At 35.4% G+C, this 25,579-nt stretch overlaps 1 protein-coding gene across 1 annotated transcript in view; it reads right to left on the bottom strand.

The window, feature by feature from the left end:
- The window catches only part of LOC117416778 (sodium/hydrogen exchanger 9-like), a 67,576-nt gene that overhangs the window by 23,292 nt on the left and 18,705 nt on the right, over nt 1-25,579 (bottom strand). The window contains exons 6-13 of the mRNA XM_059034203.1: nt 21,779-21,884; nt 18,815-19,003; nt 18,668-18,692; nt 18,457-18,565; nt 17,775-17,863; nt 15,449-15,562; nt 13,232-13,343; nt 12,723-12,876 (exon numbers count right to left, since the gene is read on the bottom strand). Of these exons, the coding sequence (XP_058890186.1) occupies nt 12,723-12,876; nt 13,232-13,343; nt 15,449-15,562; nt 17,775-17,863; nt 18,457-18,565; nt 18,668-18,692; nt 18,815-19,003; nt 21,779-21,884 (898 nt within the window). The remainder of the gene's footprint in view (nt 1-12,722; nt 12,877-13,231; nt 13,344-15,448; nt 15,563-17,774; nt 17,864-18,456; nt 18,566-18,667; nt 18,693-18,814; nt 19,004-21,778; nt 21,885-25,579) is intronic.

Here is a 25,579-nt window from a genome sequence, read left to right as displayed (position 1 = left end):
CACCGAGGATGGAAGGTGCCCACCTGAAGACCCCAGAAATGTACCCTACTTAGCTCAATCCAGACGGTTGTCATGGTGATACGCTGGGGAGACCGCACTGTGGTTGACCCCCGGAGCCAGCACCACAGCAGTTGTGTGTGCTGATGCGCTAGGGAGGCAAAATAAGTTGATCCCTGAAGCCAGCATTACACTTCAGCCATTAACACCAGGCAGAAGGATGTCTCCATCATCATATGGAAGGAAACGCAAATGGATGGAGACACAGATGGATCACATTAGTTTATTGTAAAGCTACGTCTTAGTTGGTGCTTATCTTGGCGAGAGCCGAGTTCATATCAGCATGAAGTTTTAACATCTACTCTCATGTAATGGAAATCATGAAGATCTGGATACGTCCAGTGACTGCTGTGACTAGTGCTATATTTGCACTGGCTACTTATTACTTATTAAAAATATTAACATTATTTTCGGGTATTATCATTCAGTCCCTTTTTTGTTGTATTATTGTACTGTAAGGTGATATATAGTACATAATAGCGTATTCCTTTTGTTGTGATATCGTAACAATATGTACCCAGGTGCTTGTGAGAGATATTGGGGGTTCATATATAGAGGCTGTACGCCTTTAAGAAGACAGGCGTGATGGGATATCAGCTGAACACTTGTCAGCTGATATACAAATGCTTAAGTGCAGAGGTGCTGGATTATTACACTCAGGTTTCATGCAACAGTTATAATGGTGACCAAACGTGTGTGAGTACTGTTGTGTAAAAAAAAAAAGGTAAAAATGAACAGTTGCATTAAAAAAATGTAGAACAACAAAAAACTAAAATAGACGTGCATTAACAAAATGCCCTGAAAACTTAAAGAAAACAACTTAAATGAAGCAATAAGCTCAATAATTCCGCTAAAAAGGAAGTGAAAAGGTTACGTTATCTTTCCCTAGTCAAATAGTATAGTGCCTAAATAAGCACGGTAATTTACCATAAATAAAAAACAGTCATGAAAAAGAAAATGTAGAACATAAAAAAGCGCAACCAGATACAGTCAACTAAAAATAACACATTATTCAAATTCTTTGTTGTATTACATATTTAAGGTAAGGCAAGATCATTTTTCTGCTAAGGAGAGTGCTGTAAATCATATCAATTATAAGTAAAAGACCACACTTGAGCAGTAGATTCCTTCTCATGGGTTAGATCTGGATGACACACAAGAGCTGACAGTCCTTTAACTTACTGGGCACAAGCCTTATCTGGTGTGACTGCTGTTGAAAACCTCCATGATAAAGGAATCTATAAGCAGATTCTTTTGAATTTGTTGCTTTACAAATCCTGAAAACCCAGCAGATGTTGGTTTTTTTTTACCCCCAGTCTGTTGGTGTCCTAGCGGTTGTATTTATCCCTCACCTTTTTTTTTTTTTTTTTTTTATAAAAATAGGGAACCTGTTCCCCATCACACCAATGAAGAATACTTTTGTACTAACTAAAACAACTTTTGCATTAATGTGAGCTCACAAAAAGAAAACATGATTTTTTTTAGGGCAAGTTCCTCACGTTACTAATAACAAAAAACAAAAAGAAAGCTACTTTACTATCTAACCTTATTCCAAGGGAAGATGCAGACTTTAAGAAAGAAAATTAATAGATTGATCTTTGATATGTGTTGCATTTTTTGTATACTTAGTTAAGCTAGTTTTCTTTAAAAAAAAGTTACAAATAAAAACAGACTACCTCTAATTTTCTCCGAGAGACATTCCTCTTCTCGTGTCGAAACGAGTTATACACACACAAACATTAGGGCTTTTGTTTTGGTGTTTTCTCAGATTTTTCGCCTCTCCTTTACGAATTAATTTCGCAATTAACAGTTTCTCTGTTTTAATTCAGAAACCAAAACACATTAAACAGTGCTCACAGTCATTTTAAAAGGGAAGTTACGAAACTGTCTCGGATATATATATATAAAACTGAAAACCATCCACAATCCACAATGCTGTTTATACGGCACCTAAGAATTCCACTGTGGTTTCTCATATTTTCCATTTTCTTTTCTACTCTGTAGCAATGAGGGTATTTATTTTAGATACACCCTCAGCCATCCCATTTGTTACACATACGTAATGGTGTCACTTTTGGGGAGAGGGAAAACAGCAGCCTGTGGCTAAGACTGAAATTATATCAACCAAACTAGATTATTTTGAAAACAACTAATTGTGACAGTTTTACACTCCCGTTATCCAAAACACAGCTTTCAACCTCTGTATGTCAGAAACAACGCAAATGGAAAAGCTGCCTTGTGCAACATGTTTCTCATCCACTATCTGCATAGAGCTTCTGAACTCATCACCCTTCACACGGAAGGTGGGCATGGAGAAAGAGTAAAACAAAACCAACTTTCTACACTCTAAAAAAAGGAGTAAGTCCTTTTTTTTATTTTTATAAAAATAGGGAACCTGTTCCCCATCACACCAATGAAGAATACTTTTGTACGTCGGTACTAACTAAAACAACTTTTGCATTAATGTGAGCTCACAAAAAGAAAACATGTTTTTTTTTAGGGCAAGTTCCTCACGTTACTAATAACAAAAAACAAAAAGAAAGCTACTTTACTATCTAACCTTATTCCAAGGGAAGATGCAGACTTTAAGAAAGAAAATTAATAGATTGATCTTTGATATGTGTTGCATTTTTTGTATACTTAGTTAAGCTAGTTTTCTTTAAAAAAAATTACAAATAAAAACAGACTACCTCTAATTTTCTCCGAGAGACATTCCTCTTCTCGTGTCGAGACGAGTTACACACACAAACATTAGGGCTTTTGTTTTAGTGTTTTCTTCAGATTTTTCGCCTCTCCTTTACGAATTAATTTCGCAATTAACAGTTTCTCTGTTTTAATTCAGAAATCAAAACACATTAAACAGTGCTCACAGTCATTTTAAAAGGGAAGTTACAAAACACGACAAAAACACGGATCGTGGCGAGAAAATGACTCCCAAGAAGAATAGTATGTTAACTTAAGGTAGGGCTAAGGAAAGGTCACGTGTGCGTGACGAGTCATTACCATTTTGCTAATTTGCATACAGTTTTTGTATCATTTACAGCAGTTCTGACAACGCGCGTGAAGATGCCAGCGCCTGAGGAAAGGACATTTTCCTTCCAAATGTTTTTTTACATCTCATTCTGTTTAGAATAACGTCCCCGATCACACATGTGCTGGCAGAGGATGTTGAAGTGATCACAACGAGCGATCATGTCCCGTATATGCAAAAAAGAAACAATGAAAACAAAAACACCACTCTACAGCAGGGAATTCTCAGAAATCCTGCTCCAATGTCAACACGAAATGTGTTGCATGTAAGTGTAAAAAGTGGTCAAAAATGGACAGAATGGACTAACACTGCTTAAAACACAAACTATGAGGCACACTGATATAGAGAACATTTCTGAATTCCTAAAAAATGATTTCTTGTAGGAAATCCGTGTGCTGACTGACCCGTATTCACGAGTGCTTTTTACTACATATAATTCATTATATCAATATTTTGCGAGAAGACATGCATTTTTTTTGTTTTGTTTCAAAGAACAGGTGTAAAGAAATGTTTTAAAGCTATAAAATTGAAGGGTCACCATAATACTTTTTTTTTTTTTATGTATGCCACAGAAGGCTAAAGAAAGCAGACAAATTTATATATTAAAACAAACAATGTTTTTTTCTAAGATTTTCATGCAAAAACCAATGAGGTATGTCTTTGCTAAAGTTCACAAAACAAAATTCAATGTACAGTCATCTTTTTCAGACAACAAAAATTGTTTAAGACAAATATGTAAATAGATATTGGTCTTGTTAAAATGCATTACCCTGAAATTTGACCTTTGACCTTTTTGGTCTCAGAATGCATATAAAATGACCCAATCTTATTTAATTGTTAGTAATTTACTTTACACATCTTAAATAATAAATAGTGAGAAAACAAAAAAAAAAAAATGTGTTAGTTATTTTTAAACCCTTTCCTTAGCCCTACCTTAACTAATGCAGTAGCACAGAGGAGTCATCTATTCGGGTGATGATATCATGTTTTTGAAAGCTATAGGAAAGCACACTAAGCTGATCAAAAGGATAACAAGCTGGCTGTCCAGAGATTCTTGGGCAGGACCTTTTTTTTTTTTTTTGCTGGCGGGAAATTCCTTGTGTGTTCAGTGTACAGACTACAGGGAGAAAAAGCAGCGCAACGTTAAAGAACTCACATTCAAACAACCAGGAGCTCAAAGAAACCCGGACCAGTAAGGTACCGTATTACTAATGAGATTAAATAATGTTACTCTGTGTTTCTTGACGTTTGTTAGTTTGAATTTGATAATTTGAGTCAATATGGAGGCTAGGGTTACCACTGTTCATTGCTGTTTGGATATGAGCTACTCTCTCAAAGCTCCACTATGCAAAGTTTTTTTTTTTTTTGTTGTAATTTACTCCTTCGCAGGATACGATTTCTAAACATCTATATTTAAATAAAATTACATACAAGAATTATTATGCAATACAAAACCATGTTACCCGACTACTTTTAAACACCTTGCCCCCCTAGAATTAATTCTGCCCTGGAACTGCATTGAATTTTAAATATAATAAATATCAGGAATATTTTCTGTGCAAACAATAAAAATAGTATTTAAATCTACATAATCTGCATAAATATTAACCACGAACACTATCACTGTTGCTATTTTATTATTACTTTTTGACCAGAAAACCCAGTCCAGTTTCCCCTCTACAGTATCCCAATATTTATATGCTGGCTGTTTATCATTTTTGGAGTGTCTGTATTGCCCTTTTCAAATGTTCTTTCTTTTCAATATTGTTTTCCCCTCGGGTTGTTGTACATTTGGCTCTTCTGAGGCTCCAGAGTTCGCTCTCTGCACGACTTCAAGACCTCAGCTCTTTCTCCCACTCAGCTCCCCTGTCAATTTCACTGTGGAAAAAGCCAAGTTGAACTGAAAGCTACAAAAAAAGTATGTTAAAGGTAAAGTTGCCCAGTAACTGATTGGAATTATTATTATTTTTTTTTTTTTAAAGAATGCACTCATTGGCCTTCCTTTTATTTAAACAAAGAAGTACAATAATCATTTGAAAAATATCCAATGTCTAACTACAGTAAACCTGAGCAGGGTCAATGGAAACAAAAGTATGGGTTAGAGCAGTGGGTCCCAACCTGTGGTCCACTTGTGGCCCATAAGTAAACTCCAGGTGGTCTGCAAACAACTCCCACAGTTCGGTTACACAGTTTTTGCAAAAATCCATTTCTACACAATCACATGCTGTGCTACTACAATATCTATTGCTAAGTAACACAACGTGCAGCTTTAACTACATTATATATAAATTATAAGCTATGTATGTAGTCATGTTCACCCGTTACCTGTTTTATTTTATTATGGGTGTGTTTATACATTAATGTATATTACAGCTCCCTTTGATGCAATACCAAGCATCGCCTTCAAAGCCGCCATTAACTGAAACAGTTTTCTTATGTGAAACAAATACTAACTACTGTAAATAACATTATGAAGGCACATTTATCTTGTCAAAATTAGACTTCTTTTTTAGCCAGCATTATTAAAAAACAAAATCTACATCTAGTATTCACATAAATGCAGCTCTTTCTAATCTGTGCTCATTCTACTGCTCGTTTTGTTTTCACTGTTCAGGGGAACAAAAAAAACCGATATCTGGCTGACCTAGCCTTTTTAACTATTCCTAACTCGTTTGGAATAACTAAGTACAATAACAAAATTAAAAACATTACAACAATTTCAGCTGCATGTTATTATATGGGTTTATTCAGACATGTTTAATATCTCACAAGACTGTCAAAATTAAATTCTCTTAACAGTACTTCTGGAAATAATGTGTCCTTGAAGCCGTCAGATTTAACCAAAATGCTAAATCCTATGGACTGTGCACCACCAATCCCGTTTAATTTATACATCACAGCCCACCAATAAGTTGCATTAGAAATGGATAGATGAATTTGCTACACAAGGTAACGGTTGCAGGGATCAACACTAGTATTTACATTTACTGGATCCGAGGATGACCCAAGCCCCAGTGCATTATTTGTAAGGAAGTTTTGTCAAACAAAACTCTTAAACCTGCAAAATTGAGACACCATTATCGATAAAGCATTCAGAATGTGAAAAAAAACTTTTTTAAACAAAAGAAATGGGAACTTTGCCATCAGCAACTTTGAATGCGCAAAACGACAACATTCCTTTATCAACTGGAAGCGATGATTCAGTCCCAGGAATCTCATTAAGTTAGGTGTGAATACTTTAATTTCTACATGTAGCCTACTTATACATATACACATAAAAATAGTTTCAAAAAGCTGTTGTGAAAAAATGCTTGGCAGGTGGTCCGTGGGAAAAATCCAAACACCAAGGTGGTCCCTACATTGAAATACGTTGGGAAACCACTTAAAATTAATTAACAAGAGCAGATGGGATTAATCACTATTGCTGGCTCATTTGACAAACAAGAAAAAAGGAGTCATTATCTCATTAAAGCTGCTATATTAATAGCATATATCAGCCTAATCTGTGAATTCTGGGGTTCAAAACTTCCCTTAGCTATTCAGCATCAATGTTTACTGATTAAATAACAAATGAGGACAGAACCAAAAGAAATAACTATAGATGTAGTGGAGAACACTGTGTCGTAATGGAAATCCAAGAACACAGGGCATTACTAGCAACACCAAATCTGACTAGACTATAGGATTAAACCTATTATAAATAGCCTAAACTCGAGCAAAGCTGAATTACTGTTATATGTATCATAAAATCTGGTTAATTGGATTTAGCACTGCCAATGTGATGAACACCAGTTACCTCTGTATTTATTATTAAACCTGAAAGGTATCATTGAAACAACTTGAAAAGCTCATTAACCTAAACAATCTCTTCAGGCTATTCTTCAACATCACTGTGCTAACTGAAGCAGAAATTGCTTGAAAACAATGATGTTTTTACCATGACTTTAAAATCAATTTTTCTACCTCTCATTAAGTTTAGCAGCATCATAATGAAGTGCCATGTTTTGTTTTGCTTTATTAAAAAGTGTTCTGATTTGGATCGCACCTACTTTTTCCTCTTTTCATACGTTGTATGTTAGTCACCTCACACACTTAAACATTTACCAAGCTTTGTAAAGATATCCCCCTCCCAGTGGTTCATCATTATAAATAAATGTCCAAAAAATCTCTCATGGCTTTTTCTACAGAATAGATACCAACTGAAGTCCAAGAAACAATATGTTAAAGGGGTGAGCCTTTGTTCGCATTATCAACAAGTTCCACGCTACAGCTTTAGAAAATGTATATTGTTCTTCCTGGAACCCCATTACTTCCTGAATCTGACTCAGGCCATGGAAATGTATTTTTTACCACAGGAAGCATTATCATGGTACAGGAAAAAGGAAGTGTAAACAACAGAGAACACCACAATGATCTTAAGCAGTTGAAGGGACGTGACAATCTCGCCAGTGCTAAAGATAGGTTAAAATAATGGATTTTAAAGCCTTGGTTATCACTCTAAGTCATATGTTCCATTCTGAAAACCATCTTGCCTGGAGTGCTTCAATTATTAGGTTGTTATTCAACTGTTTATCTGGCACAGTTCCAAATAACATCAATTTTATATACTTTTATATACTGGATTTGTATATCAAAGCCATAGCTACTGGAATCAATTACTCGTGTAAAATCCTCTGGCATTTTAATAGCTTTAAAACACAGATGTTCATATTCACTACAATTACATGCGAGTATAATTCTAGTTTAAGAATTTTTATTGCTGTCCGTAAAAGTGGATTTAACCACAATTGAATGAAATCAACAGAAATTATTGAGTCATTTTCTCAGTGTTATACTTAAATGTGTAATTTATTTTTTGAAAGGGAAAACTGCCTGTTTATCTGATATTAAAGCAGACAGTTATTTGGGTCCAGTTTTGTAAAATTAAACAGGTATTTTTCCCCCGTCTTAAAAATGACTGTCAATGAATCTATGAGTAAAAAGCTACTAGCCAGATACAGCATTCTGATATCGAGTATATCCCAGCTCTGATTACTTCAAGTCTCTCGTATAATACAAATGCAGTGCATTGAACTGCAAGATATCCAAACAAATACTTGTGTCATTAAAAATGTAGTTCTTAAGATGTTAAAGTGAGGTAATTTATAATAGACCTACTGTTCAGGGAATAGTAGGCATGATAATATATAAAGAAATGGTGGTCAGTCAAACTTGTGACTAAATGATAAAGGAAATGCTCAGAAGAATAGACCCTACAGGGGGACACTAGAAAAAAACAGTTTGCTTCAAAAACAAAATAATTGCCTCCTTCAAAGTGCAGTGGAAGTCTTCCACAAAGCACTTGCTTTTTATAGCTCCTTTTGTGTTTCCATGGAAATATGACCATCTCAGCTGCTAAATAGGGACAAGCCTGTGAGAAAAGCAATCTGCTCAAAGCAGTAAAATATAATATATATATATATATATATATATATATATATATATATATATATATATATATATATATATATATACACATACATATACACACATACATTTGACTAAAGACAAGCCTATTTTTGTCATGTATTTGTCATGTATCAATATCCAATAAGGACTACAATAAAACAGCATACAAGCAATTCAGAATTTACTTCCAGCTGCTAAGATGAATTTACAGACTCTTTGTTAAATAAATAGTGGAAACAGTGTAGAGCCCTGTGAAAAGTCCACAGGGGCTTGATAGCAAATAACTGTCTAGATGCTTAGAGACCTACATTTATAGAACACCTCCTCTTTTCACATTTATATATATATATATATAGCATGTTATGAATGCTACAGGAGTTTTTACATGTTTCAATGTTTCATAGTCGCATTGAAAAGATTAAAATGATAAAATGAGGAATTACTAGTTCTCTCTGGATCTGTGCAAATAGTCTACACAGGTTCACTTTCACAAACCGGGAGCGCAAATTATAAAGGGATGAATGGTATAAAAACATTGCATTGTCCTGCTTTATTAACTTTATAGCACCTTTTATGAACTGCAGGGTTAACCCAACTGTTTCTTTGTTAAGTTATCTATATTTGACAGGGTCCAAGCTCAGTTTTAGAGTCAACTGACTTCATGCAAACAATATATAATAAACTGGACATTCCTTACAGGGCAATCCTTAGTATATTGAGCAAAAAGGCAGTTTGAAAAGAAATGGTGCCATGACTGCAGTTATTAAACTAAATAAAACATGCTAATGTTTAGATCTAGATTTAGATCTGTTGAAATATTTAAAAAGTAACAAAGTTCCATATTACTTACTTTTAAAATAACAATTCACAAAAGAGACTCGCTCACACACACCGTTTAAAGACAAAAGTCCAAGGCACTGTTGAGATACACCTCAGTTTAGTTCAATTGAATAGACCCACACCTTCTCTAGCCTTGAACACCACAGGCAGACCTTTACAGGTTTCTGTCAAAAAAAAGAAACTCCATAGTGGTAGGCTGGCTTCTCTGTCATGAATCTCTATTAGTGTTAGTGTTAGAGGGAAGTGTTACGCGTGTGGGTCGTCACTGAATAAAATAAGTCACACACAGAGCATTGTGTGTTAACACGCTGCACAGTTTTATTAAACACCACACGTGCTGCCACTAGGATACCAGCAAAGTTTGCCACACAAGGCGAACGCTAGTCTCACTAAAAAAGATGTCCTGCTGCAGGAACCTCCTGCACTACGGAACTCTCTCTATACTGGTTGGGATCAACATCCCCTAAACTAACCTACTGCTGTTGCTCCCGAAGTCCCAAAGTGGGCAAAGGAGGACGATTTATCAGTCCTATTCTTCTTGAGGGGGATGTGATAGTTCTATTCAACCTCCCAAGTGGTGCAGTCTTGAACATCAAGAACACATTCATTATCCCTCACATTGTTCTTAACCTGCCTTTCTCTATACAATACGTCATTGATTCACCACTGTTGCCTCCAGCCCAGCAGTTCCACTCTTCATCTGAAATATTACTTAAAATCTTTAAATATGTTGGTTACATGTCTTCTAATCTTTCATTTTTGTATGTTTAAAAAGTCAGAAATGTGTACAGCACTTGGATAAAGGTGTCAAACAAGCGACAAGTGTTCTGAGAGTTTAGGCTTGCACTTACAGTACAGGAAACGCACAGCTGTGATGATGGATAAAGTGCCAACCAACAATAGTCAACATTGTTGTAATTCTGGTCTATTCCCCATGTTCTTAACCCAGATTTAGTGGGACAGCTACAACAATGACAAGCTCTTAGCACATCTGCTCTCTGACCTGCTTTCTTAATGACGTTATTTCCTGGTTGATGAAGCTTTGTGCAGAGCAAAAATAGTTCCAAATACTCTCCACAGGAAAGGGATGTTGTATGATAAATTATTTAATATATTACCAAACCACACACACACACACACAAAAAAACCAAGCAATCACATCACAATATACAATAACATATAGGCAGGATTAAGACTAAGAAAACTAGATTGAGAACATAGGATTGTATTAACTGCAAATCATAACAATTAACAACTGCTGAGAAATTAATTTAAGCAAGGAAATGTTGCTTGCAACAGTATTATTTAACATTTTGTCGTTTTATATTCTGAAGCATGAAAACTCAGATGTCATAAAATCAGTGAGCACAGCAGTTGAGTACCTGTCAGCATGGGATGCCACACTGGAACCTTTAAAGCTTGTGGCTTAAGTTATTTTTATCCCTCCAGCATACTACACAATAAAAAAAAAAAAAAAAACTGCTACCTCTGAAATGTAAATGTCTTACAGTGTTTGCATAATGTGGTGAATGAATTGTGCATTGCCAAAAAAGGCACTATTACTAACTTCCATGTATTATGATAGACCCATCACCCTGAGAATCTTGGGCTTGCCATTACTCTCATACTTATCAGTGTAACAAATATTTCCTTTTCATGGAATGGCCCCAGTGTATGTATATGTATATGACAATAAATATGCCTGTTTTACGTTTGTGAGTACAACCTTATTGTTGCCTTCTCTCAGGCATTCCACAAATGTTAAACATTTTAAAAGGCAGTCATCAAGCACATCCTTTTCCTTTAATAACAGACGGAATGGGTTAGTGGTAACCATTGGTTACTTTGGATTTGGAGGCTATCAGGATTCCAAATCCAATCAGGATTCCAAAGTGTTTGACAGCTAGTCAAACCATACATTAGAAGAGTTAACTCCTGGGCTCATGATTTCATTGTGTGGTACCTGCTGCTGTACGATTCCCCTGATCCTTAATTTGGAAGATGCAGGCTCCAGCTACAATTTAGATGAACATAACACCTGGCCTCCTGTTCAAGGGAAATCAAACACCTCACATGCTTGTTAAAGTGTGAAAATATTTAAAGGAGATCTCAAGGATGTCTGGTTCTGATGATCTTCTATAATAGAGTAAGATAGGATCCAATGCATCAGGGTGCTTGAGCAAATCATGTTTAAAGGGAAACTACCAACCTATAGCAGCTTCCACAGGTGGTACTGACCATCGAAAATGTTGTTACCTCCAAAAATTAATGCAATACAGTTTTAAACTTTCAGAGAACCTACTGATTATGGATGCCAGGGTGGTCAACTTTGTGGAGGTGGAGGTCAAGTGACCAGCAGCCTAATGGATAAATAATGCATTTCATTCCTGGCCTAAATCTTTCTCTTGATCACTGAACCCTGTTGGTTGTAAAATCAAGCAATATATACATATCTAAATAGTATTTTCATCAACTGTCTGCAGTTTTGTAATGCCCCTGATTGTGAGTCAGTGGTCATCTGAGCGAAACCTAGGCAGGTATTGATGATGCTATTGAAATACTACAGGCAAGTAATGGAAAATCTGGCAGCCTTTTCTTTAAAAGAGTATTTTGAGAAGAGGTCCCAGGGGAGGAATATACATTTGGTTGGATAAATACAACATCCATACAGCAAATTAAAAAAAAAGAAATGTGTTAGCGAAAGCATCCCCAGCAGGAATTGCTTTATTTTCTAGAAAATTGTATAGACTAGACCAAATATAAATGCTTTTTAAACTTTAAAATGGCAGGTCTTAAATTAAGCACAACAGCTTCACCTCTTCTTTACTAATTAGATACACATCAAAGGCAATTAGATGTTGTTTGGATAAATATTTGTTTGCATTAGGTCAACAGCTCATATGGTTATTAATGACACATGTTAATGAACAGTTACTAGACACGCTTCTTGTATACTCAGTAAGGGACAAAGGATGTTCTTTAATTGCATTACACAAAATAAGGCAAGGATATTAAATATACACACTTGATAATAACCCTGATATATTGTATACTCTATGCAATTGCTCTGGATATCTGGTAGAATACAATGTGGTATTGATATGTTCAGCCTAAAGGTCAAATTGCTAGTTGAGCTATGATCCAGATTGCTTTCCTAGTGTCATAATTCGAACATTTTATTTCTTAAACAATAAAGCAATCGTTAGTTGAAAATGGAAGTCTACTGTAAACCCCATTAAATGCCCTTAGTATAAAGAGCAGACACAGTGAAAATATATAACAGGCAATCAGTGGACCTGCTTGATATTGACTAGACATGTTCTGTAAAAAGAATGTTCACACTAACCTGATACTCAAACACGACAGCATTGGAACAGTTCCACTACCAAAGATCCAGACAGTGAAAAACACGGTGAGCAATGTTGTGGTTAGCATCATCTGTTTGGATTCAGTGGATGTGTCTCGGATTGCCAAAGCAAACGCAATTGCTCCACGGAGTCCTTTGCAAAGACAAGACATTTTCAAGTGTCAAAGCCAAAACTTAAAATATAGCTGGTATTACTAGGCAGTTTTAGACATTATTTAGTTTAGTGGACAGGCCATGATTATATTTTAATGATGGCGCGGCTGTTTTTATAGCAGATTTAAAAAGTACAAACTACAAGTGTGATAACTGTGACAAAATACATATTTTTTCCTTTTTTATGCTTTTCATGTTCTGCAAAAAACCTCTAGAGTCAAGTGGTGCACGCTTGTTTGATATTACAAAGTACTTTCAGAAAACAAACCTCTTATAATATTTATTAGCACCACTGAGTCAATAAACACCATGCAGTAAACTGAAATGTGCCGTACCTGAAAACATCATCATGTGCTGAAAGCTACAAGGGATCTTTTTTTTTCTACCCAGATTTAGGAGGAAAGAGAGAGGGTATATATTGCATGCTCTGGATGCAAAAATAGCTAGCTGTAGGAATTTACCAAATTAAGGAAAAAAAAAACATGTATACCCTGTTTATGGATTGTACAGGGTTGTTACAAAGTCACTTGGTGATTTAAAATCAATTGTACAGAAAGGCTATTATTAGTCATAGAGCACTGACCTATAGTACACTAAGTTGCCACATGATTTTCTCAACATTGGTCCACAGAGTGAGTTGTTTTCCATCATTAATAACTGGAAATGATGCACACACACAGCCGTATAATAATACAGTATGTACATATTTATAGGACACACATTTAAATGTTGTTTTGTTACTTTGATTTACTATGTTTAATGGGCTATGAGAACCACCTTCTGAAGACGTGTTAATTATTATTTATTTCTTAGCTGACGCCCTTATCCAGGGTGACTTACAATTGTACAAGAGATCACATTATTTTTACATACAATTACCCATTTATACAGTTGGGTTTTTACTGGAGCAATCTAGGTAAAGTACCTTGCTCAAGGGTACAGCAGCAGTGTCCCCACCTGGGACTGAACCCACGACCCTCCGGTCAAGAGTCCGGAGCCCTAACCACTACTCCACACTGCTGCACAGAAAGGATCTAAGGATGTATTTTCTGGGCAACATTTTATTAGTGAGGAGATCTTTTGAGAGACTATCATTTGATACAAGATAAAGTCATTTCTACTAATTAATTACTGCTCTTTATGGTAATGCACAAAAAGTACTCTTCTGCTGTTTTGATTTATTGATGATTCCTTATAACTACTCAAACAAAGAAACAGTTCCTATGGAAGAAAAAAAAATAGACTAGTAATTGAGCATATTCTGCCTCCTAACTCTGCGGCAGCATTAAAAAAAAAATCTTGAGGTAGTATATTGCAAGGCCAAATGGCAACAACTAAAAGTATCAACATGATTGTCAAGACAACCAAAATTCTATTTACATTCTGAACAAATAAGCATTGTGGGGCCGAATAGAATACATGAGATGAATTTAAAAAAAATTCTAAGTGTATGCAATGAACTGGAATTACCTTTATGATTCAACATTAAGTAGCACTGAAAGGCAAAACTAGAAACAGGGAAGACAATTTTAGTGCTAGATTAGCAGCACTAAAGGATGAAGATTCTGTTTATAACAGAGCAGTATAGCTGAAGCACATTTGCCCTGGACTGGAAGGAGAGCTCTCCTATGGAGTGAAGGAACAGTTCAGTTCATGTTACTTCCGTACTGAATGCTCAGCCTTCATACGGCTGACATCACCTGCTTGAACTATCATGCTTGAAGCCCAACTCAGAAATCACTTCAACTGCAAAGTCAACTCAAAACAGTGCACATTTCAATGAAACAATGGATGACAAATATAGTTATGATAGTTATTAAGAAAAATAAGTAGCACTGCACCATACAAAAATGGATACTCCTTCTTTCTACACAGTACTAATAATATAATAATATTGCCAATTTGCATCAATAACTATATACATGTACTTGAGTTTGTACTTGTGAAAATGTCTGTGATTAACAACACTAGAGACGGCATTGCCCTATTTATCTACAGAGCAGGTACAGTAAGGGCAGCAAAAATGTGAACTACCCAACTCAACGTTAACCCTACCCTGAGTGTATTTCTGATTCCATAAGATCCAATATAAGGCCTCTATGATAGACCGCCTCCAACGTTTTCAATGAGGTTCTCATTAGTTTCTCGACGGGACTGATGCTCAAGGTCACAAAAACAAACCAAGGATATCTAGGCACCAAACTTGATGGAAATAGCTTTCATGACTGTTTCAATAAAAAAACAAACAAACAAAAAAAAAACACACCATGTAGAATTCTGTAGTTACATTATCAGAGGAGAAATGTTTTTTTTTTTTTTTTTTTAAACCAAACCCACACGTGCACTATTTATTTTTAATTTGCTCTGCACACTTGACTGACAATACTCTGAAAGCACTTTAAAACGAATATACTGTAGAAACAGCTTTAGGCTTTTTTTTATATTTTTTTTACTGTTTCTCCTTTCTGAAACTGTATGTATATAGTTACATACATAGTACTTGTGTATGTACATGATTTGAATGTGGGAAATGCAAGCCAGTGAAAGGATACAAAGGCCCCTGCTATGAACAGTGCGTTGAAGACATGGTTGAGAAAGGTAAACATTGCCAGGCCCATGTAGCAAAAGATGAAGTTCTCTGCAAGGAAATTCATAAACTCACACACCTGGAAATAAAGAACAAAAGAAAAATGTTATACATTGGTGATCTTGAAAACCAAACAGCCACTTTCAAATCGCTCAAGGCAATCTTTCATGTAACAATTACCATTATCTCTTGTAAACCTTTAAATCCAATTCTGGTATTAAATGAACTCTAACCTCACTTTTCTTATGCCTCTAAAATAATCTATCAAAAATCTGAAATCCTGGTGTAATTGCCTTCTCAACTCTTAGCAAATACATGCTGTCTTCTAATTGTTCAAATTTTAATTGACAGATTAAAGGTTCAACGTGTCTTAAAATAGGCAGTCAATCCATTTTATCAATTACACCTTCCTCTGCTTAGTGGATTATTTAAAGTCGAGCCATTGCCTTTAATGAAGTGCTGGTTCTCATAAGATACACCTTTATTTTCCTGAACCCTTCACCACCTACTGCTCGGTGTGATTTCCTAGCATGTCAAAGCTCAGCTATTTTCTTTCCTTTACTCAAAATACTGTACAGTACATGGTACATTGAAATGAAGGCCAGTTACGGTGGTATAGACAGATCTTAGCAAAAGTTTGAATAGGTCTATTTAAAAAGCATTTGTTTCCTTGTTTGAGCTACATTTGTTCAATGCATTTTGGCCAATTTGAACATCTAGCCACAATAATTACTGTAAACTGGAGCACTGACTTACTTGGTATTCACTGCTACTGGGTGGTTTACGGTATTAATCATGAGAAACACAATGTTACTGTCCTTCCATGTTCCCAGGAATGGGAGATGGGTTCACAACTATATCCTTTCCATATACAGTATTTCAGTTGGAGAGAGTGAAGAATGACAATATCTTTCTCTACAGCCAATGTTTATGTTTCTGACACAAATGCATGTGCAGATGTTTATCTTATTAAGCAGAACTTTGTGAGCACAATGCATATGCTTGACATAGAATATATTTTTGATGATTACATCATACAACTTTATGTGCATGATTTAGTTAAACATGCTGTGGATGTAGGTCATGCCGATCTGATTGTTTTTAATCTAATTTTGGAGGTGGGGGATGTAGGTCCCTGACATAATGGTTACCTGAGTGGTCAATAACTATGATGTAATTCCAGTTAACTATAAAAGGGAAGGGTTCTAATTACACATAAATTAAGTTACCAAGCCTCTTAGGAGCAACTGGTAACCAGAGTGAAAAAGACATCAGCCATGACGAAGGCATTGAAACTTAATTAGGAAAGGGCTCTGTTATGATGCACGCACTTGCATTAAAAGAATAAGCAGTAGGGTTCCGGAAAACACAGCTTTATATGTCCCCACGTGTTGCTACAACTGTTTAAATGATGTACCTGTAATTTTTCTTTTCACTGTTAACATCCTGACAACTTCTGACACTTTAAAGTCTGTTTCAAAGCTCTATTTAAAATGGCCGCTCTAGTGTACTTGGGTTTGCGTATTTTTCGGAATCCTGCTGCTTACTCTTTAAGAGCCCTTTTGATTTGATATGATTAAAAAAATGATAAATCAAACAAATGACTTGGGAGTTTTAGCAATCAAGTTCTTAAAAGTTGTATTAATTCAGTTTTGATCCATAACCCTCATATGTTAGTGAACAGATTACAGAGATGGTTAAGAATATTCTAGTTTTTCCTAAGAATCTGAGGCATTGCACAGGGACACAAAGGGAGCCCCTTTAGGACTGAAAAGCTACATGATGGGGTAAATGGAAACAAGAACACTAACTACTTTGTAACCAGCATTTGTAAAGAACAATCCAATCATGCTACATGTGGCACTACAACTGTCTCATTTTGTAATGCATCTTGCATTTAATCCAATCAAACAAAAGAATTACATCTTTTCAGATTGTGCCGCACTGTTTTCTAGACAAGCCATTTTGTTTCCAAACCAACCTATTTGTTTACAATGTGTTTTTAAAAACTATTTCTTACAAAACTATTTGTAACTTAAAGTCAATTGTTGTGGCATGCTGGTCCCTGTATCCAGCTTTCAAAGCTATATGCTGTGTCACATGCATGGCAGAACCTAGCACTCGTTTTTACTTAAAATAGCCTGCAATTGCAAATTGTTACTCATCTTGTAATGATTTTATTCTCTTCACAATAAAATGGGCAAATCACTACTATAACTACATGCGGTTTAACCATAAGCAAATACAATGCCATTATGCTACATAGAGCATTCTTTCTGGAATTTCCCTACCTGTTTGGTTATTGATTTGGCTTCAGATGAAAGATTGAAGTAAGTATAATGGGATTGTGTCATTCCACAGAATAGCACAGCAACAATCCCTGCAATGAAAATAAATAATAATATAGGGCTCCCAATATAGAACTGCTATAAGGCTGCCAAAGTACTTTCACTTTGAGATGTTTAAGAACTTCCCAATTCATGCACTGGCCTTTTAAAATCATAACTGCACAAATGGGGAACAAAACCCTCTTCCAACTAACAAACGCTAAAGGCAGGCATGCCATTTTGTTTTTTTAGGACATCGATCACAGCTGGATCAAGTTTTGAATGTGTGGACAGTAACAGGGACAATCCTTAGAGATTAGTGATGCATAGCAAGACAAGATTTATTGGTAACTGGTACTAGTTCAAAGCTAGTGAGTGGTGAACCCCAACATCTTTACAAAAAGGGGGCCAAAGCAAACCAAATGTATTTGGCGTGATTAGTATGAATTCTATTCATGAAGTCCTTTCAAAGCTAGCTGAAAGGGTCCCAATTAAAAGGCTGTCCTAATTTACTGGTTCACGTCACAGTATCGTAATATCCCAGGTGGTTTTAGAACCATCAACACTGACTTCCACTATAACTTCAAAACGTATTCATGTACTGTGTTGAAATTTCAAGAATAGTTCTGTCATCTCAAATGCATACCTGTAAGGCCACAGGCCTCCGCAGAGAGGAATGCACTCCATGACATCAGGAAGAACAGTCCTGTTTCCACCTGTGGATATTCGTACAGGTTTGTAAACTTGGTAATTTGCTCTCAACAGGTCAAGGAAAAAAAAAAATACAGGCATGGCCTACAGTGCCACACTTTCTTTTGAAAGTACTACACTGAGAATTCTTTAGTATTTGTAATCACATCCAGCTTTTCCATTCTCAACTTACTAAACAAAGAAGATGGCAACTTGTGTTTCTTTATTTAATTCAAACTCAGAGAAAGCGACTGAAATAGACAAATATGCCAAAAGAACATTTAAAATACATTGATATTGTGGTTACATTCGACTAACTAGTAAACCCAATTCCACTGTTTAAAAGGTACAATGCAAAGGATATCAGAGCTGTAATAAAAGTATAGAGGGTTCCCATGGCAAAAGAGCCTGCGAAAATCCCAATGAAATGTCCAACGCTCAGGAAGAAAGCACTTGCGCTAAAAGCTGCAGGGCTCTCTGGAGGTCTGTAAGCTGCTATAGAACTGAAAAACAAAACATTAGAAAAGTCAAAAGATACAGAATATTTATATATACACTCCACTTTGCTGGAAATTATGTTGACAATGTTGTTTGAAGCATTCTAAGCAATCCCACACACAAAGGCTCTGTGGCAATGTTTTTTTTTTTTTTTTTTTTTTTTTTTTAATTGAATCCACCGAGTAGAAATTAATTTGTCTTAGCTGAGAACAGACTTCTAGGTCACACTGAAATGAAACGGTGAACTACTTAACTTTCTCTGAATATAAAAAGATATTGAGCCCTACATTGAGAGTAAACAAACTTCTTGACCCTTCCCCACCTTAAGCCAAGATCATGTAGCTCTGACAAACAGGACAGCTTATTACAAAAAAAAATGTATCGCTTTCTATTATGTATTGGAATCACCAAAAGAATATGACATTATTGGACTGGGATGCATTCAAATATGACCGTTTAAACTTAACGCTTTCTTGCAGATTAATTCCTTTCCACTTGGGGTAGGGGCTGTCAGTCAAATGGCGAATTTTCAATTATTCTCAGAGTATGCCAATAAGATCATATTTTGTTTTAGATCTTGACATGTAACATAGACTGTCAGGCCTGGACCCAACACTCACAGCTGTAGCTGTTAAGAAACAAATTAATCACTGCACATGCTGTTTTTTGTGCCAACTTTTCATTTTTCTTGTCAGCTTACCAAGCCTCGCGGTGTACAGTTATGGACAAAGGTTTAGCGTCACCTAGGATTTTAGGATTGAGACATCATTTAAAAAAACAAACTATCTGAACATAATTTAGATCTTTTATTTAACATTGTGTAATCAAAGAAACTACAAAATTATATTGCAAGTGTCTGCCGGAATCCCTAATAGTAGTACAGTATTTCCTGTTAGATTTTGAAATGTTAAATTTGTCACATTTTGTCAGTTTATGGAAAACTACAAAGCGGTATGTAATTCAATGTTAATGTAACATTATTCAGCAGGTTTCGTTCGACTTTATAAATTAGATAATTGTATAGGGTGATGCAAAACTTTTGGCCATAGCTCTATATACTTGTAGAGCCACACAAGTTATGAAGTTCTTTTCTACCTTATGAATATTTACCATTTTTTACGTCAATGTTTGACAACAGAATCACAGTTGCTGTTTTGTCAGATATGTGGTTTCTCAAATGGAAAATTAGAGTAAAATACTTCACTGCAAGTGCCAATCATTGAGCTCAAATGAGAAATCCCTGGTGTTTGTATTAGCTTTACAAAGGGAATCATATTGGTTTCAAATTATACAAATGTTGCATATGGTTTTTACAATTGAAAACACCCCCTAATTACGATGGACAATTATTGCCATTCTAGAAATTGATGCGTTTAAAAGAAAACGTACCTTGAGACTTTTTGTTTTAGAACAAATAGATGCACCAACAAACTCAAAAAGCATTTCTTTAAGAGATTGCACGCAGCAATATCCACCTGGTGTGCTGCACACTGATGGGTATAACTTATTTTGAAAGCCGTAACGTTAGAATTCAAAATGTATAATAAAGTTGCAGAATTAATAAATACATGCCGAGCACTGGCACATGAGTTGCACAGCATGGATGGCAAAATAAACAGTGTGTTGTTAAAACTTTTCATAAAGTTTTTGAAAAATTGACAAGTTTGACATTGACATTTTCAGAGCAACGTCAATCCATGAAAGAAGACCGGGTTTACCAATTGACGATGTTTAAGTTTAATAGCAAAATATAATGCACAACAACTGAGAATGGATTTTATTTGTCTTTCATGCAAACATAAGTAACACTTATGGGCTTCTTCTGAACAACTTTTTTTTTTTTTTTTTTTTTCATTATATTCAAAGAACAAAACAAAACCACTAAAAACAAAACAAAGAAAAAATAAATAAACAGAGCTTACATATGTTACAGAATTTATAAAATGTCCAGATTTCAATAAGTAGTTATAATATTAAACTGTGCCAGAAACGAGAAACGGGAAATCTATTAAAAAAACAGTATCTTCTCTTCTGTTGATTAAATATATTTGTGCCCGGTGAGATCCAGATATCAAGAACATTACAATTTTTAACAAAACAATTTGCATAAAAGTGTACTGGTAAATTAAAAACTATAAATAATGCATTTACACTTATGAGTTCTCTGAAATAATATTAAAAAGAAAAATCCTTTTAAAATCCTGTTATACGTGTTCACAGTGATGTAAGGGATAAATAAACGTCAGTAGCCATCTACAGCATTCTGTTTATTAATCTGCTAATATATACTTTGTAATAATGTGTTGAGCAATTCAAATGGTTAAATTAATGTAATGAGATGATTTTTTAACGACTGCTCATTATGTGGCTTACTGTGGAGGCTATATCAGGGCTGTAGGACTAAATTACAGGTTAAAAAAGAAGTGAAAAACGCAGGGCCCTAATTATACTTTATAAAACAACATTTGGTACAGGTGGGCCAAGTGGAACCTAGCACTGCAAAATAGCCCTACAAAGCCTGCCTAAAAATGATTTAGCATTTCAACTGTTACTGTGTTTAAAACCGTTTTTAAAGAAATATTTATGTTTGGAAGTGTTTGTGATGTCATCTTTATAGCAGAATTTCACTAAATGCATGGATGGATTTATGAATGTTTGTTTAAGGGGTACATTAAATTCACAAAATCTATCAAATATAAGGTGTATGGTGTAAAAAAATAAATACAAAAAAACCCACAGTTCTCATGCACAGTTTTAGAGTGTTAGAAGCTTAATCTTACGAGCTTAGAACTATAGCCACAGCATCATTGAGTACACTCTCCCCAAACAACAGCGTGTACAAGTCCGCGTCGACATGCAGCTCTGTGAAGATGGCGAGCACTGTCACTGGAAGTAAAGCAGATTGAAATAAATGATTAGTTCCGTTCCCAATTACATTCTCTCAAATGCTCTCAGATTCTCTGAACCATGTCAAAAATTGAGTCCTGCTTTTGAAAGCACACTGTCTATTTGAACACAGTCTCAGACGAGATGCTGTTTACATTCAAACCCAGCCTGCCTGACAAGTTTACAGTTAGTACTGTCAACTCACGTGAACAAATACAGGAGTACGGAAACTGTACGAATATTACAACTAGCCCCATCAACCCACAGAGAAGTTTCTTACTGACATTATTTACAGAAGAAATAACATCACGATTCATTTATTTTTAGTCTTGAAAATGAATCGCACAATGCATCACAAGCTTAAAAAAAATCTAATTTCCTCATTCCTATTAATAATGAAAATACACATACATACATATAGAAGATTACTACAGTATGTGCAACATCTTTCTTCCACTGACAGGGCTGGTTGCTAATCATGACCTTTCAAAGTCCAGTTCAATCAGATCAGACCACCATGTAAATCTCAGTTCTATTTTTATTTTTTGATGTTACATGAGGGATCTGGATTTACAACTTTTTAATGAAATCTTCATCGTGATTTATGGGCAGAAAACATACTTTTGTCATATTTGTTTAAAAGTGACTTATAGTGCTATTTTCAAGCAATAAATCAAAGGACAAAAAAGGCAACAAATCTGTTACCAGCTGGAAATAACTGACTTTGGCAAACAGCAGAAGTTTGGGTTTGGGCTCTGATTTTCTGGGTATAGTTTCTTCATGTCTATGTAATTGTAAATAGAAACCTGTTTAATAAATAATTATTTACATATTGGCAATTGTATCTCAGTACTTTGCCCTGTAGAATACAGTTGAGAAGTGAATGTGAAGCCAATATCTTAAAGCTTAAAGCATTATAACTATCATACAGAAAACAAACAAAACAATCAAATGAAATGGCCACAAACAGTTACAGCTCAAATAGTTTTGACATTTTGTTTAAGGAGGTTGGAAATATTAAGTCTGTATCTTAACTGGTTTAATAAAATGCACCATGTGGACCTACTAATACATTAAAGCACACCCTATCATATTAATGTATTTTATTTTCAAAATGATCTCCAAAATGATAATTTGTGTGTTGGAAATTGCAGCAGACATGGGATGAGTACAGATGTTATCTGGTAATGCCAGTACAGGCCATGTTTATCCTAGTTAGCAAGAATTAAAACACATGGCAAACATTTCACATCATTGACATCTATTTTGATTAATTATTATTTATTTATTTCTTAGCAGACACCCTTATCCAGGGCGACTTACAATTGTTACAAGATATCACATTATTTTTACATACAATTACCCATTTATACAGTTGGGGGTTTTTACTGGAGCAATCTAGGTAAAGTACCTTGCTCAAGGGTACAGCAGCAGTGTCCCCCCACCTGGGATTGAACCCACGACCCTCCGGTCAAGAGTCCAGCGCCCTAACCGCTACTCCACACTGCTGCCCCTGATAGTCATAAAACTTCTCTAGGTTGTTGTTGACTTATTTAAGTTACTTGTTAAATAACATCAATTAAATGTTAATACATTAAACACATTAATTACTAGTGCTGATTTTTGCAATGCACCATATTGTCTTATTAAAATGTTATTGTTAATCAAATATTTTCTTGGAGATTCAGCACAATTTATATTTTCACTCAGATGTTCCCAATCTCTGGCACACAAAAAAATGCTACTCCATAGTTTGTTTTAGTGTATTTTTACTTAAATGGGTTACAGCAAATACAGTTCTACATATCATTACAATTAACAAACTGAAGCAAAAACAAACCTACAGCGAAAAAGCCCTACTGAGCCAGAAAAACGACTACACCAATGGTGAGAAGCTGTGTTACTAATGACCAAGGCCTAACACTTTATTTAATTATACTTATTCCTCTTGAGATGAAATATCTTGTTAACAAGAGTGACTTGGCCTTAAAGTGCTACTCCTTCAGCTAATATCCATACATAATACTGCAGAAGTTCAACCTGCACAAGGACCAGCGTTATTTGTGTTTTATGGTTCTATTTAAAAAGGACAGTAGTATTGTGCCGTATCCGTAGGACTTAATAAAGGATGGTAGCCAAGGATGGAACAGCCAACTATTTGAGAGGGTCAAAGTTGTGCTCCAAGTCAGCTGCCAGTTTTGAAAGCTGGACCAGAAGTTTCTTGGGCCAAATTCTGCTGCAACCAGACTAACATGACATCACCAACTTCTGCTTCCTTTCCTTCTCTCTACTGTTCTCTACTTGGATTTCCATTTTCAAATGCCTACATTTCTTCTTATTCCTGAAAAAAAGTAAAGTCGCACATTAATGTTGAAATATACTATATCAGAAAAAGTATGAAAAAGTTATTTCTTACCTGATAGAGATGGCAAACTGCTTTGCTGCCCTAGACTGGGTTGCCCCAGGCTCTCTGAGTGCGTAAAGGGCTTTCATTTAAGCCAAGGACAAGTCAACACGCTTGGACACGATCACTGCAGAAAGCGAGTTCTGAAGGACTGCCATCAAAGAAAAAACAACACAAAGCAACTGCAACGGCAGCAGATGCAAAAACACAGTTAGAATTCACACATCAAAACATTCCCAGTCGACAAATACTATATAGCACAGTACGTCTGCAGGAACTAGAAGAAATCATGCAGGCAAAAATAATTGGTAGGAAAATAGTCAGGAGGAAGACAAAAGCCACTAGACTGACACTGGAGCAGCTTGAGGTGGTACAGATATGCAGACTGTGGTGTGCAATAAAGGAAAGGGATTTTGGTTTTCTGCTTTCCTGTGTCAGTAAGGCGGATGTGTTACTATTAGATGTCAGACTAGGTCAGCCTCTATTTATTATTCCAGACACAGATGAATAAAAAGTTCCTGAGAAAAAAAAAAATCATAATTTGATAAACAAACAATCCAAAAATAAAAGCATCTTTAATTATTTTACTTTCATATTCTTTATGCTCTCCTTATTGAAAGACATTTCTAACAAACTGACAGCTGTTAAACAAGCAGTCTAGAAATAGCCAGTTTCCATAGCAATACCAGAAGGGAGAAAAAGCAATAATTATTTAGGAAATGTGTCTATAGGTTAAAAACAGGACACAGATACTTAAAATCCAATTATGTATGCAAATACCAACCCCCTTAAATTCTTACATATCCCTATATATGGTGTTTTTTTGCATCATTCCCTTACCTCATGTCATTTTACCAAATACAAAATCATAATGGAAGGGCACAGTCCACTCAATCGCCATCCAAGCAATACAGTACTAATGCTTCAAATGGATAAAACATTACTGTAATAAACCTATGTAGATACTGCAAGTTTTCCTTCACACACATCCCATAAAAGACCAATCAAACCATCTTACTTGTACATGCTGAGCAAACTTGGATAGGTGACCTCCAAGGAAATCTTTATTTTTACAGAATTATATTTAAATTAATGTTGTCCTAATGAAAACACAAAACCTTTAGTAACTGAAGTGCTCTAGCAACATTTTTAATTTTGTAACACAAAACATGTAAAGGGATCTTCAGCTGAACTCTATTACTGGTCTTATTTCTTCATGTATGCAGGGTCTGTTCGGGAGCATGTTATTTCAGCCTGCAACTATGATGTCTCTTGTGTGGAATAACATTAG

This window comes from Acipenser ruthenus, chromosome 12 (assembly GCF_902713425.1).
Source record: "Acipenser ruthenus chromosome 12, fAciRut3.2 maternal haplotype, whole genome shotgun sequence".
NCBI classification, from domain to species: domain Eukaryota; kingdom Metazoa; phylum Chordata; class Actinopteri; order Acipenseriformes; family Acipenseridae; genus Acipenser; species Acipenser ruthenus.
Note: the sequence above shows the minus strand (reverse complement) of the source record. Positions and strands in the feature narration are given on the sequence as shown.